Below are 15,912 nucleotides of genomic sequence, written 5' to 3' on the forward strand. Positions count from 1 at the left end.
TGCTGCAGAGGTCTGGAGTGAAACTGGGAGTATTCCACCATGTCGAACACCGACACCATGGAGCCCAGTAACCTCATCGCCGAGTGTAGGGACACCCGGCGGCTGTGCTGACAACTGCGCACCCTTGACAGTAAAGCAGAGATCTTGTCCTCCGTCACAAAGATCCTTTGTTGTCCCGAGTCCAATAAGGCTCCAAGACGCAGAATCCTCCGAGACGGGATTAGAGTGGACTTCTGCCAGTTGATTAGCCAGCCGTGCCGTTGCAGCAGTGCAATGGTCAGGTCCAAGTGGCGTAACAGGAGCTCTGGAGATCCTGCCACCAATAACAGGTCGTCCAAGTACGGCAACATGCGGACTCCCTGCAGCCGCAGAGAAGCCGCCATGACCGCCATCACCTTGGTGAAAACCCGTGGTGCTGTCGCCAGGCCAAAAGGTAACGCCCGAAACTGGAAGTGGTCGCTGCGGATTGCAAGCCTGAGGAACTGTTGATGGCGCAAAAGAATAGGGACATGCAGGTAAGCGTCCTGTATGTCCAATGACACCATGTAGTCCCCAGGTTCCAGCGCCAGAATGATGGACCGTAGGGTCTCCATCCGAAACTTCGGTACCCGCAAAGACCTGTTGAGTGCTTTGAGGTTGAGAATCGGAAGATACGACCCATTGGGTTTCTGTACCAAAAAAAGATTTGAATAGAAACCCTGGCCCCTCTGGGAGAATGGAACAGGCACTATAACTCCAGCCTGGAGCATAGTGTGCAATACCTTCCGCAGCTCCGTAGCCTTGTTCCGGTCTGATGGCAGACCCGTGGTGAAGAATCGAGCCGGGGGTCTGTGCCGGAAGGAGAGGGCGTACCCGTGGGAGACCACCTCCAGAACCCAAGTGTCTGTCGTAGTGGTCGACCAACACTGGGCGAACTGCAGCAGGCGGCCTCCCACCCTGGGATCCCCCAAAGGGAGGCCCGGACCGTCAGGCCGCAGGCTTGTCATCTGGCTTGGGGGCCGGACGTCTGGTACTCCATGTCTGCTTCCGGGGCTTGACCGATTTCTTAGGGCCAGCCTGTCGAGGAAACGGCTGTGGTTTGGGCCTGCCCTGGGCCCTAGATGACCGAAAGGACGATGGTCCAGAACCAGAAGGAGCAGCGGCCGACGGGAGACAAGCCGATTTGGCTGCCGCCAGCGTGGCCACAATCTTATCCAGATCCGGACCGAAGAGAACTTCTCCGGTAAACGGCAACGCCTCCAGACCCTTTTTGGAATCAGCGTCCGCCTTCCAGGATCGCAGCCACAAGGTGCGACGAGCAGCTACCGCTGCTGAAGAAATCCTAGACACCAGAGTACTAATGTCTAGGGCCGCCTCGTTGATGTAGGTGGCCGAATCACGGAGATTGCCAATCAACTCTGCCTGTTCGGCCGGACAGTCGGAATCAAAAGAAGCCTCTAATGAATCCGCCCAGCGCTCCATCGCTCTGGCAACCCAGCAAATGGCCATAGCCGGCCGTGCTGCCCCCCCCCAGCAAGGGAATAAGCGGACTTCAGGCAGATCTCCACCTTGCGGTCCGTAGCATCCATAAGGGAGGACATGGATGGCATCGGCAATGTGGCACTACGGACAAGACGGTCACGTGAGAATCCACCTGTGGAGGGGATTCCCACTTAGCAAAATAATTATCCGCGAACGGATAAGCCACCGCCAGGCGTCTCTGCGGCTGGTAATTTTTGCCAGGCTGTTTCCACGCCTCCTCTAAATGGTCCACCAACTGACCCGAAAGAGGAAAGACTGTGGCATCGCCCTTCACATCTTTGAAAAAGGCATACTTAGATTTAGCCGCTGGGGGAACTTCGTCCTCAATCACCAAGGCTGTGCGGACCGCCCGAATAAGTCCAGGAATATATACTTTGGACTTAGCATCAGCGTCCTTAGCATGGAGAGGTTCCTGATCGTAAGGATCCAGAATCTCCCCATCATCAGACGTCCCCTCGTCATCCTCATAAGGAGCCGACAGAGACGCCACCGGCCGTTTATGCGGCCGCATCACAGACTCCCCTTGCAACACATCCGACAAGTGCTGTACAGAACTCGTCAGGGAGTTAACCCACGCTGGCTCCTGAGAAACCGGGAGCGGGGAAATAGGGAGACTGTGGGGTACCACCAATTGTCGTGGGAAACCCTGCATGGGTGACGACACCACTGACTGCTGGGACAAACCCATCGGTGTAAACGCGGGCTGCGGAGCTAACTGGCCCACTAAGGCTGTAAGCGCTTGAGCGAAACAAGCCCAGGGCGGCTCCTGTACCGGTGCAGTAACCGTAAGAGGCCGCGCCATAGACAAACACTGCCGGCAGAGGCCCTCCGCGCTACCCTCCCCCTCCGCTAACTGTACTTTACACGTAGTACACTGTAGCCGGAGGGGAAAATCACTTTCAGACATGATGGCACCACGTATGTGACCCCTCTCACCAATTATATATTTAAGAGGCGAGAGACCACCCTGCAGCACCGCACCGCAAGGGCTTAGCAGAAAAAACAGGGACAGTATAAGGCTGACAGTTTAGAAAAAAAGTTACAGGCAGCAGCGCTAGCACAGTCACATACAATGCAGAGAAATAACAATTCCTGCACTAACAGCGCTGATCACTCAACTACACAGACACAGGGCCTGGTAGGACACAGCGCTGCATACACAGACCTGACCTGAGCGGAGGAGAGGTATGCGGGGGGACCCAGACCACGATGCTTCCAATGCAGGCTTCTAGCAGCGTTCACCATGCTTCTGAAAAGATGGCCACCGAGGAGAAGAGAGAAGGCTGGCCTGGGGGAGGAGCACTGATACAGGGCCAGTCAGCACAGTGCAGAGAGGGCTGTGTGCAGCGGGGGAGGCGCCGGCTGTGAGACAGGGAAGGCGCGCTCCCCTGGCATGCATTTAACCCCTGGGACGCCGCAGCGCTACCGCTCTGCTGCGGTCCGCTGTCCCAGGGGGTAGTGGAAGCGCAGGTTGGTCGCCTGGCTCCACGCTGCAGCCAGTCCCCAGGGAGCCCCCTGCCTGGGGACTTAGGACCATGTGATCAGCGGGGACCCCCCGCGGGACCCCGCTGCTTACCTCTGTCCCCCTTGAATCCGGCCATGGTCCAGAACATCTGGGGTCACCGCTAGCTGTGACCCCAGATGTCCACCAGCATCCCCGGATCAGTACCGGCGTTCTGGTACCGGCGGGGTGTAGGGAAGACAGCATGGACGTCAGGACTGACTGTCCATGCTGTTCATCCAGATGTGCAGCCACAGCTGCATGAAGAAAAAGCTTCAGGGGCTCTTCTAAGCCCCCCTCTAGCAGGTGCCTCCGACTACGGCCGGGCACCAAACGAAACTGAGATGCCTTGGCTCGGGGGTGGGGTATAGGAGGGGGACCTAGTGCATCCTGGGAGGCTGAAAGCTTAACTCTTTGGTGCCCGATGACTGACGTCACACCTATACCCCAAGGTATCCTGTGGATACCCTATGGACCCTGAAGTAGAAATAAAAGTAATATGTTCTGAAAATAAAAACCTATTAAATAAATGTTGATGTCATGTGATCTCAATTTATATTCTCTTATAATAAATTTTATTGGTTGGTTGTACCTACATCCAGAGAATTAATGTATGTCTGCTTTAAACTCTGATGGTACAGATACAGTGGGCAACTATTTGAGACACTGTAAGATTGTATTGCAGGAAGACTGTTTGTATTTATTGTGATAAACTAGTATCTTATCTGGTAACAGTGTCCTAATTGTAAACAGTGTTGCCAAGAAGCTGCGGCGGCTGTTTGGCACAGCAGCCCATAGGAGGCAGACACGACAAGCCAATCGCGGCTCGCCGCGTCATAGCCCTGCCCACTCGCGGCGTCTGGTCTTAGAAAAGTTCAGTCCGGCGGTGGAGGGGGGGGGGTGGTGGTGGGGGAGTGAAGACCCCCCGAAGAGAAGAGCGTTGCGACAACAGTTATGGCAGCCGCGCAAGAGGCCAGAAGACGGCGTGATCAAGGAGGAAGAAAGGAAGAGGCGGCGCTGCTGGCCAGGACGGGCCAGCAACGGAAGAATGAAGTTGAGGACCGGAGAGGAATGCAGGGGTGGAAAAAAAAAGCGATAATGAAGCTCCCCCCCTGCAGCCTCTTCCACCGTACCGGTAGCGGCCTTGGGCCACAGATATTTATCCCCTCCCTAGACCACCAGTGTTGTCGGGCACTAGGTCAGTGGGATAAATTCAGGCAATAGGCCTGTGGGTATAAAGGCGGGCACAAGGCCCATGCTACATAGGGGGCATTAAGCCCAATTGAAGGTATCTGCCCCCCAAATAGGTGTGAGTGACCTTGGAATTGGGCCCAGGTCACTAAAGAGCAAATAGGTGGGCCACTACTGGGGGCAATGCATAGGGAGAGTCAACTACTGGGGGCACTGCATAGGGGTGTAATTACTACTGGGGGCAATGCATAGGTGGACTACTACTGGGGGCAAGGTATAAAGGGACTACTACTGGGGGCACTGCATAGGGGGGATTACTACTGGGGGCACTGCATAGGGGGGGATTACTAGGAGGACTACTGGGGGCAATGCATAGGGCGTCAACTACTAGGGTCACTGCATGGGGGGGTTACTACTGGGGGCAATGCATAGGGGGAATACTACTGGGGGCACTGCATAGGGGGGCCAACGCATATTCTTGCACCTGGGCCCACCACACTCTAGTTCTGCCACTGCTGACTATCCAGATCAGCTAGCTGCTTGACACCTAACAGATATTGCTTATACTATTAATGGCTGCTGGGAATTTCATGCATGCAAGATTATTCTGTTTAGGATTTTTTGCATGCAATCAATTGTGCCCTTTGATCCTGTAGTCACGATTGCAATTATATGGAGTTTTTTTTAATGCTGGAATCTATTTTTACTGCGTGCCATAATGTGTAAAGGGCATTACTGCATGGCATAATGTGTAAAGGCTGGGTATTACTGCATGGCATAATGTGTAAAGGGCATTACTGCATGGCATAATGTGTAATGGCTGGGTATTACTGAATGGCATAATATGTAAATGCTGGGCATTACTGCATGGCACAATGTGTTAAGGCTGGGCAATGCTGCATGGCATAATGTGTAAAGGCTGGGCATTACTGCGTGGCATAATGTGTTCATAAAGGGGCAATACTGTTGTGTAACGTGAATATGGGACACTATACTGTGAAAAACTAAAACAGTCGTCCCCACTCGTGGGCAGTGTCTGGCATGGCATTTATTCGCACTGCAGGGATAGCTTGGGAGCAGCCCAGGATCTCCGTGAGTGCTGGGCACGCCCCCTACAGTGATAAAAAGGGGACACTCAAGGACACGCCCTCTTTTCTGAGTTACCATGCCCCTTCTTGGGTGCGCGCTGAAGTGTCCCTTTCTGAAAGGCCCCCTGCCTGCCCTAATGTGAAGACTAGGGGATTGCAGCAGATATCATGAATATATGCTGTGGTCTCTTGAACATACATCCTGGTAGTTCTTAATATTTCCATAGCACCTCCAAAAACAGTTTTCTGGGATATACCACACATTAATTTATTATCTAATGCCTTATACTATGGGTTTTGTGTACATACAAGTCATGTGTGTAGGATCATGGAGGCATTAAAAATGCATTTAAAGGGCATGTGGGGAGGTCTGATGCTGTTGGTGGTATCAGATGGGCATTCTATGTGGTGGCATGAGGGGAGGTCTGAGGAACATATGGAGACCTCTAAAGCATAAATTATGATGACCCAGAAATGGTCAGATAGGACCCCATTTTTTTAAAATGGAGGGTCCCTGGGACCCACATATTTTTGCACTCAGCGCGATCACTGCACAGCCTAAGGGCAACTCAGTTTTGCTATCAAGTCCAAGACAGGAGCAGGAGAGGAGAGAAGGGAGACAGGTACACTGAAGAATCAAACAGAGAAGGAAACAAGTGACCAAGAGAAGAAACCCATAAATGCTAGGCGAGTCATGGCGAATGCTCTGTAGACCCTAAGGACTTCGAAGAAAGCGAGTTAACAAAGGCAAGCTTTACCATAACTTTTCTTTTCTTCTTCAGGGTCCATAGGGTTCTACAAGGAGACAATGGGGCTGTCCCAAAGCAGTTAAAGGGCGGGAACGCTCCTGAGCTGATAGGAGAACCCTACGCCCGAAGGAAGCATCCTGAGAGGCAAATGTATCAAAAGGATAAAAGAAAGGTGTGGACAAAAGACCTAGTGGCCACATTGCATAGCTGTTCAGGGGCCATGCCGGGCTGCCCACGAGGGACCCACAGAGCAAGAATAATAAGCAGATACTGTAGACGGCACAGGAAGGCCAGACTGCGTATAAGCCTGTGAGATAGTCATGTGAATCCATCTGGCCTGAGTCAGTTTGTTAGCTGGCCATCCCTTCTTGAGGAATCCATATAGGACGAAGAGGGAGTCCGATATTCTGATAGTGGTACAGTTCACGTAGATCTTCAGAGCACAGACCACATCCAAAGAGGCCTCACCTGCCGAGAGGTCTGGTTTTTGAAAGGCCGGAACCACAATATCCTCATTTAGGTGGAAACGAGAAACCACCTTGGGAAGGAAGCCAGGGCATGTTCTAAAAACAGCCCTGTCCCAATAAAAGATTAAAAGGGGGAGCGACAAAGCGGCGGTGAAGAATCTCTGGGAAGCTGGCCAACAGCAAGAGGTTGTCTAAGTACAGGAGTAGTAAGACATTGACGACGAAGGTAGGCCGCCATAACTGCCATGAGTTTGGTAAAGACCCGAAGGGCCGTTGAGAAGCCAAACGGTAGAGCTTGAAATTGGTAATGCTGCTGCAGGGTAGCAAACGGGAGATGTTGTTGATGAGAAGCTGCTATAGGTACATGTAGGTAAGCATCCTGAATGTCCAGAGACACCATAAAATTCCCAGGCTCCATAGCTAGGATAAGAGAGTGGAGGGTTTCCATACAAAACCTGGGCACCCTGATAAACGTGTTCAGAGATTTGAGGTTGAGGATTGGCCGATGACCCGTTGGGCTTCTGAACCAGGAAAAGGGTAGAAGAATACATTGCCTCGTTGAGAGGGAAGGTACCGGAATTATTTCTGCTGAATTCAGTGAGGACCGAATAGCATTTTGGCGCAGCAGGGCCTTGCTTGAATCCGATGGAGGTCATGTGCAAAAGAACTGCTGGAAGGATAGGGCATATCCGTGGAAGACTACTTCTCTTAACCAGGCGTCTGATGTGGTCTGACGCCAAAACTGGGCGAATTGAAGAAGTCGGCCTCCAACCATGGGAGCCCCCAGGGAGAGGTCCGTCCCGTCAGGCTGTAGGCTTGTTCTCAGACTTAGAAGGTGGACATCTAGTAGCCCAGGCCTGTTTGGCCCTAGGTTTGGAGGCCTTGGCTGATGCCTGCTGCCGTGGAAAGGACTGAACCTTGGCTTTTTCTTGAGGACGAAAGGATAACGTCAGAGGCTTATTATATGCAGAGAGCAGGAACGCCGTCTTGAAAGCTGCCAAAGTATCACAATTTTATCTAATTATGGACCAAATAGGATATCTCCAGAATAAGGAAGAGACTTCAGAGCCCTTTTTGAGTCTGAATCTGCTTTACAGGAACGGAGTAAAACAATACGGCGGGCCACTACTGAAGTGGCACATATCCTGGAGGCCAGGAGAGCCGTATCCATAGCTGCCTCTCCCAAGTGGGAGGCTGCATCTCTAATGTGAGATATGTAGGATAGTTGTTCCCTTGAATCATCATGGGGAAATGTCTCTTCTAGGGCCTCTAGCCAACTCTCAATGACTTTTGCCACCCAGGTTGTAGCCCTAGCAGGACGAGTAATAGCTCCTGTAAGAAAGTATAGATGGATTTGTGACAAGCTTCTATACGTCTATCTGTAGTCTCCTTCAAGGAGGTTGCAGTATGGATGGGTAAGTTGGCATTCTTAACCAGAAGTGTTACATGAGAATCCACTGCTGGGGGAACTTCCCATTTAGTGCAATCAGTAGCTGGAAGAGGGTAAAAGGAACTTAAATGTTTTGGAATTTGAAACCTTTTACTGGGCATATTACATGTTCATGTGATCAGATAGCTGGTCGGAGTGAGGGAACTCGACCTTTTGTCATTTAAAAAGTGGTTGTATTTTCTTAGAAAAGGGTTCTTCCTCTTCTATTTGTAAAACAAGAGATATGGTAAGAACTTACCTTTGTTATCTCTGTTTCTACGAAGTCCATACGGTCCACAGGGTTGACCTTGGGGTATAGCTGGATCTGGATCCACAGGCACCACGCAGTTAAAGCTATTGCTGCTCCCAGGATGCACTTGGGTCCATCCTCCTCTATACAGTGCAGACACATGAACCTTCAGAGAGGCAAGACGTAAGCCTAGGTCCAAACCCGACTGAAGAAAAGCCAAAATCCTAGAAACCCGAAACACTTGAGGATCATAGTTTCTGGACTCACACCACTTAAAGTAAGTGTGCCACTCTCTGTGATAAATCCGTGTGGAAGCCGGCTTGCGTGCCCCAAGCATGGTACTGATAACAGAGCTTGAGAAGGACCCACGAGGCTGTCTCAAGAGCCACGCCGTCAAAGACAGCCGACCCAGATCCGGGTAAAGGCAGGGACCTTGAGACAACAGGTCCCGACACTGAGGAAGAAGGTAAAGATGGAGAGGCTCCGCAGATCGGAGTACCAAGGAGGTCTAGGCCACGCAGGAGCCACCAGCAGAAGCGTGCCGCTGTCCTGCTTGAATTTCTGCAGTACCCGAGGCAGCAGGGATATTGGAGGAAATGAATACGCCAGTTGAAACGTCCATTTCACCGACAGAGCGTCTACCAGACTTGCGCCTGCGTCTCTTGTCCTTGACCCGTACACGGGCAACTTGTGATTGTGACGGGAGGCCATCAGGTCCAGCTCTGGCAGCCCCCATCTGTCCACGAGTGCCCGAAATACGTCTGGGTGAAGCGACCATTCCCCGGGATGCACGTCGCGACGGCTGCGGAAGTCCGCCTCCCAATTGAGGACTCCGGGAATGAAGACTGCTGAGATTGCTGGAATGTGGCACTCCGCCGAAGCCTGGATGCGAGATACCTCTGACATCGCAGCACGACTGCGAGTTCCTCCCTGGTGGTTGATGTATGCCACCGTGGTGGCATTGTCTGATTGAACCTGTACCACCCTTCCTTGAAGAGTGGTGCCGGACGACTGCAGGGCCCTGTGCACGGCCCGCAGCTCCAGAATGTTGATGGGGAGAACCGCTTCTTCCGCAGTCCAACGGCCCTGAAGTCACAACGAGCCCGTCACTGCCCCCCAACCCTGGAGACTGTTGTGAGCAGAACCCAGTCTGCGATCCAAAAGGGGAGCCCCTCGACGAGATGAGCTGTCTGAAGCCACCAAGCTAGAGACAGCCGAACCTCCGGGGACAACACCAGCATCTGAGACCGGTTCCGGTGAGGTAACCCGTTCCATTCAGATAGAATCAGCCCCTGCAGGGGCCTGGAATGGAACTGGGCAAATTCCACCATGTCGAATGCCGACACCATGGACCCCAGAACTCTCATTGCAGAGTGAACAGATACTAGGCAACTGCTCAGGCATCTGTGTATCCGCAGCTGCAGGGAGGAGACCTTTTCCGGAGTCAGGAAGATCCTTTGTTGACGAAAATCTAGCAGGGCTCCCAAATGAATCATCCGCTGTGATGGAATCAGGGAGGGCTTTTTCCAATTTATCAACCACCCGTGCGCTTGCAGACAAACGATCGTCAGGTGGAGATGTTAAAGCAGTACCTCCGGAGAGCTCGCCAGCAAAAGGTGGTCGTCTAGATATGGAAGCAGTCGTACATTCTGGCTCCGAAGGTGGGCGGCCATGACCCCCATCACTTTGGTTAAAACCCTTGGTGCCGTAGACCCCCTTCAATCCTTGTGCACTCTTTATTCTTTTAACTCACATTATACTTTTCAATCAATGCATGGGTGGCCTTGCCCTGATGACAAATAAACCTAATTTCCTAATCATGTATTGCTTGAGAGGCCACATAGCCCTTTTGGTCGATGACACCATTGTTGAACATTGCGGGAGCTTTTGCCTCTCTTGCCAAATGGTCTGAATCAGAGGTCAAGTCCTACATTGCTACTTAGCCATTTAGTCTTTCGTATTTTGGGACAAAATATTCTTACCTCCTAAGCAATATTGCTAAATTTACAATGCTCAATGATCCGTGCAGGCATTCTTAGTTTTCCTGCCAGTAGATGGGATCAACAATCATCCCAATAAAAGTGACTTGATAAACTACACTTATACACTATAATCACATTCTGGTGAAGTCATAGGTATAATTACATGTTGAGGAATTTTCTTCGCTTTCTCCTCATTATGTTCATCTTCCTCTGGCTCTTCTCCTCCCTCCTCTTCATCATCATCATCTTCATCCTCCTCACCATCTTCGTCCTCACCGTCGTCATCCTCATCATCGTCGTCATCATCATCATCCTCATCACCTTCATCATCACTATAACAAATATGCCATTTTCAATCTTTAAATTACAAGTTTAGCAAGATTCCTTGAAAGCACAGTTACAACAATGTAGTCAAATTAAACATACATGGATTTTAGAGATTGTACACAAGCATATTAGCCATGGTTCTGCATAGCCTTCTGCTGCATTAACATAATAGGATTTTTGGTCAACTGACCTTTGAATCCTTTTCTCCTAAGCAGGCTGGGGAACACTGGACAATGGGATTGTAGGTTGGGGCTGGAGCTGGCACTTAACAAAACTGTAGCTTTAAATCCTAAGCTCCTCCCCCCTGCAATCCCACAATTCCAGTACTTCTTTAAAAGAGTCCGGAGAGGAGTAGCAGGAACCCTGTGAAACTGTTTAGAACAACCAAACAAACCAGTAGGGAAAAGACCTTTCAAGAACACCTCGCACGACTGAACATGAGGGATGGAACGCAGTGTTCCCCAGCCTGCTTAAGAGAAAAGGATTCAACGGTAAGTTGACCAAAATTCCTATTTTCTCTTGCAACAAAGCTGGGGGACACTGGACCATGGGACGTTTAAAAGCCGCCCCCAGGGGAGAGAACGCTCAGGAAGCCTGAGCAGAGAACTGTAAGCCCCAAGTGGATACAGCCGGAGGCAAAAAAAATCCTGAAACGTAAAAATGCGCAAACATGCGGACTGGGGACCAGATAGCAGCACGACGGACCTGTGCTTCTGAAGTCCCACGTCGCGCTGCCCAAAAGATCGCCGCCACCCTAGCGGAAGGCACTGACACCCGGTCTGGTGTCGGTCAACCCACATCAGAATAGGCTTGAGTAATGACCGAGCTGATCCAACGAGCAAGGGTCTGCAGAGTAGCCGGCCAACCATGTTCCTACGCATCATAAAGAAGCTGAAGAGAACAGTGCGGCGTACCAAAGAAGACGCGTCCAAGGAAATCTGCAGAGCTCAACCCAACCAGCAGAGATAGATCATCCCAGTCCCGGGGATTCTCCAAAGGAGGAAGAACCGGAAGGACAACATTCGAATCCAGTGTCGGCTGGAACCGCACAGTCTTCATGGAAAACGATCAAGGGCGGCTTGAAAACCCTAAACGGAACTATGCCGAGGGTAGGCAATAGCCATAAGGAAGACCAGCTTCCAAGCAACTAACTGAAGGTCCATTGAAGGCAATGACTCCCATGAAGCCTGCGTGAGAACAGAGAAGACTAGAATCCTCAGCTCCACCTGCGGATGAAGCGGTGGTGAATATGCAGCATACTGTGTATTAACGGTTTGGACACTTGGAAGAATAGCCAAACGCAGCTGGAAAGAAAATGACAGGGCCAAAGCCTGTAACGTCACGAGACAAAGTCGGCAGCCACCCTCCAAACCCTTCAGAAAGAAGGCCTAGTCATGCGAGAGGCGAAAACTTGTAATTGTTACACCAAAAGAGGTAGAGATTCCAAACCCAGATAGTGTAAGGAACAATCCGGTAACAAATGCGTATGCGAAGAGAAGAGCCATAGGGACCTTCAAGCCAAACTAGAAGTAGCTGACAACCCAGAAGCTACCTGTATCTCATCTTGCCTGTCCTCCCACACAGAGCTTGCAGCTCATGACCTACCAATGCAGAAGGGAATCCCAGGGCGAATCACTGTGAAGCCCCATGACGAAGATGGCAGCAGTAGTGACCCCAGCTCACGCCACCCATGTCAGGGCACGCCAAGGCTGGATAACGACCCCAGAACCTATCAAATCAGACTGGAGACAATCGTCCAAGGTCTACCTAGCAGATCCCCACTGAATGTTGAGGTGTGCCCAGGAAGGGGCGTGTGGTGACTCTAAACGCTACCGCAGTGACTATCGTGGTAGGTTCTTCCCTGTGGAAACTCAAGCCGCTGGAAGCAACTGCGTGTGGAACAGAGCCCTCCGAATGCGGCATCTTCTAAGCCTCCCTGATGAGACAGGAGATGCACCGAAGGGAAATTAATGACTTTCCGTCGCCAACGCTTGGACAGACCCAGAGCCTTGGGAATACAGAACTAAATCGCCTACAGAGTGGTGCACAGCAGCAATGAGGCGGAAAATACAGCAGGTCCAATTCCTTCGGAACAGAGCAAGTCTGCACAAGGCCTTTCCTTTGTGAAAATGCTATTGGGGCCCTGGGAGGAAGAAGACGCCTCCACCTGCGCCTCACACAGCAGAAAATTCCTGCAAAAAACACACCAAAATAGAGGAACCTGACGTAAATTATAGTGCCGCACGGAGCCAGAGCGGGACATACCTTGGCTAGGAACTTAAAGCTATAATGGGAAAAAAAAGCTACAGTACATGTTACAAAGGCAGCTAAAAGAAAAAGAACAAGGGTACTTAGCCTTCCTGGAGACCAACACCGCAGCTGCCTGGGAGAACATGTGTGCTGTGCAAAGCAGGCGAATGTAACAGTCCCGGCTGAGGGATGACTCATCCACATATTCCCTGCTGTTCCCGTTGACTGTACCGCTGGAAGCTCCGCCCGCCCCAATCTCCCGGGACACTGAGTACTTCCTCGTGTTAGGGGAAAACGCTGGTTATGCCCAGCTGACCGGGCAGTCTGTGGCTTGCACGCTCCTCTTGCATCTGTGTGAGGGCAACTGCTGCCAAACAAACCCGGCAAAATGTAATGTGCAGGGGAGGCCGGCAGCTACAGGCTCCACCTCCCTATACCGTGGCTGTACTCACAAGTGCTACTCCCCTGCCTGGGGAAAGCACTTGATAAGTTCCAACAGAGCTGCCTGTGAAGTATGCGCTCCCGCAATGGAGGCGCCCTCATCAGACCTGGCAAGATGGTGGCGCCATCCAGGAAAGTACTGCCATCGAGCTCCCACTGAAAGGGTAAGAGGCGCCACTGTCGAAGGGTCCAGACGGTTTCTCCTAGAGACCGAATCGCTCAGTGGGAGTGCGCGCCGGCAGGACCTGCCGCAGCTGCATATCGGCGAGCTGTGCCACAGATTCCGCAGCCGCTCGCACTTACACTGTACAGCTCCTAAACTAGAAACAAAAAAATGTAAAGTTTACAAATAAAACCAAAATAATAGCTACATAAAAAGGCTGCATGGCACCCCATCTAAAACGTGCCTTACTCCTCAGGCACTTAACGAAGACTGGAATTTCAGGGGGGAGGCTCTTAGGATTTCAAGCTACAGTTTTATTAAGTGCCAGCACCAGCCCTAACCGACAATCCCATGATCCAGTGTTCCCCAGCCTTGCTGCAAGATAAATATGAGCTATCACAGCTGCTACCATGTAAGCAGCTGCGAAAGCTACTGCATGCTCTGCTGAATCAGGCCCTCTATACTCCATGATAATCCAGTATCCCCCAATGGATGAAAGGAGAAAAACAGTTTTAGGACAGTAAATGCTTTCTGGCATTATAACAAAAATTAAAAGTGAGACAATATATTGTTACCTAAGTGATCCCAGAACTGGGGCCATGCTGAAGCCATCCAAAATTTCATGAATGTGTTCGCAACCTTCCTCACCAAGACAGTTTCCTGCAACATAAGACATACACAGACCCACAATGCTGACATGAACAAAATATAACCTGGTCCAAAATTATACACACTTCGAACGGTATCCAATTAGCCCCGAACATTGTTCTGGCGCTAATTGATCCCCGCGATCGGCGAAAAAACAAGAGATATGGTAAGAACTTACCTTTGTTATCTCTGTTTCTACGAAGTCCATAGGGTCCACAGTGTTGACCTTGGGGTATAGGTTGGGAACCAAATCCGGGCACCACGCAGTTAAAGCTTTTAGCTCCCAGGATGCACTGGGTCCACTCTCCCTATAACCCCACCCCCAAGCCAGAGGCACCTCAGTTTGTAAGTAGCCAAAGGCCGGAGGAGGAGAGAAAAAGAGAGAGAAAACTGGAACACTCAATAACCATACTCACCGAAATGGGAGACGGAAAACCGGTGACCAGCCACACAGCCCATATGAAGCCAGGTGCGTCAGGGCGGGCGCCCTGTGGACCCTATGGACTTCGTAGAAACAGAGATAACAAAGGTAAGTTCTTACCATATCTCTTGTTTTCTACTTCAGGGTCCATAGGGGGTCCACAGGGTTGACCTTGGGGATGTCCCAAAGCAGTTCAACCAAGGGTGGGGACGCTCCTGTGCTGAGAGGAGAATCCGTCGCCAAAAAGGAAGCATCCTGAGAGGCAAAGGAAACCAATGCCTAGAACCTTAAAAAGGTGTGGACAGAAGACCACGTGGCCACCTAGTAAGGCAAAACAGCCGAGGCGCCACAGCGAGCCGCACACGAGGGTCACATGGCCCGAGAAAAAACAAGCATCAACAACAGGAAGGCCTACCCATGGGTAGGCCCCTGAGGAAGACCTACGAGGCCATCCAAGTCAACATTTGGTTATAGGCCGGCCATCCTTTCCTGTGAAAACCAGAAATCTCAGACCACCAATAAGGAGTCCGATTTCCGTAAGGAACCTGAACGGATCACATAAATCCAAAGAGGCCAGACCACAGTCAATGAGGCCACACCAGCCGAGAGGACTGGGGACAGAATGGCCGTACCATAAGTTCCAGAATAATATGGAACCTGAAAACCACTAAGAAGAAACACAGGGCGAGAGCAACTCCCACCCTGACATGATGCCCTCCAGAAGAGGGAGCTACATGAGAACGCTCCCAATTCAGACACTCTCCTGGTTGATATAAACACCCTGAGAGAAAGAGAGAGCCTAAGCAATAGACCATGTAATGGCTATCACAACCAGCGGTTCCATTGACTGTCCCCGGAGGTAACGAAGAACCACTACTTACTCCCAAGGAGTCCCTAGGGAGGACAAATGGAGGCATAATCAAGAAAACACTCCAAAGGATGAACTGGATACCAGAGTGAAGCAATTCCATATCTTAACCATACTGACAGTGTAGAGATCCGCACTGTCAGGAAGACCAGGCCAAGTGTGAAACCCAAGCCAGCCGGAAGGAATGCCAGAATATCTGGAAATCCTGGACACCGGAGGATTGTATCGACAGGTACAATACCATAAGATTTATGGCTGCCACAGTTTGTGGTAGGTCCCAGCAAAAGCTGATCCATGTGCTCTAATCATTCCAACGATGACAAAGCCAGGGAAGCCGTAAGACCACTGTAAGGACACAGTCAAAGACAAATGACCCAGGTCCAAGGCAAAACCAAGGACCCTGAGACAACAGGTCCGGGCAGTGAAGCATCAGGGATGGAGTATCGATGTAGAGACTCCGAAGATCCAAGTACCCCTGACATCTGGGGCAATCAGGAGCCACCAGCAGGAAAGCATCTCCGTCTCGATTGAAAACACTTCCAAAGACCTCGAGGAAGAAGGGAGACCGGAGAACACAGGTACACAAAGTGGAAGGACCACTTCACCGACAAAGAGT

The 15,912-nt window shown here is 51.1% G+C and overlaps 1 protein-coding gene across 1 annotated transcript in view; it reads right to left on the minus strand.

Annotated features, from left to right (window-relative positions):
• LOC148477345 (ran GTPase-activating protein 1-like) overlaps window positions 1–15,912 on the minus strand; it is a 59,011-nt gene that overhangs the window by 13,310 nt on the left and 29,789 nt on the right. Inside the window, exons 7-8 of the mRNA XM_088456943.1 lie at window positions 13,935–14,019; window positions 10,342–10,510 (exon numbers count right to left, since the gene is read on the minus strand). Coding sequence (XP_088313069.1) covers window positions 10,342–10,510; window positions 13,935–14,019 — 254 coding nt within the window. The remainder of the gene's footprint in view (window positions 1–10,341; window positions 10,511–13,934; window positions 14,020–15,912) is intronic.

This window comes from Taudactylus pleione, unplaced genomic scaffold (genome assembly GCF_031769625.1).
Source record: "Taudactylus pleione unplaced genomic scaffold, aTauple2 ptg000726l, whole genome shotgun sequence".
NCBI lineage: Eukaryota > Metazoa > Chordata > Amphibia > Anura > Myobatrachidae > Taudactylus > Taudactylus pleione.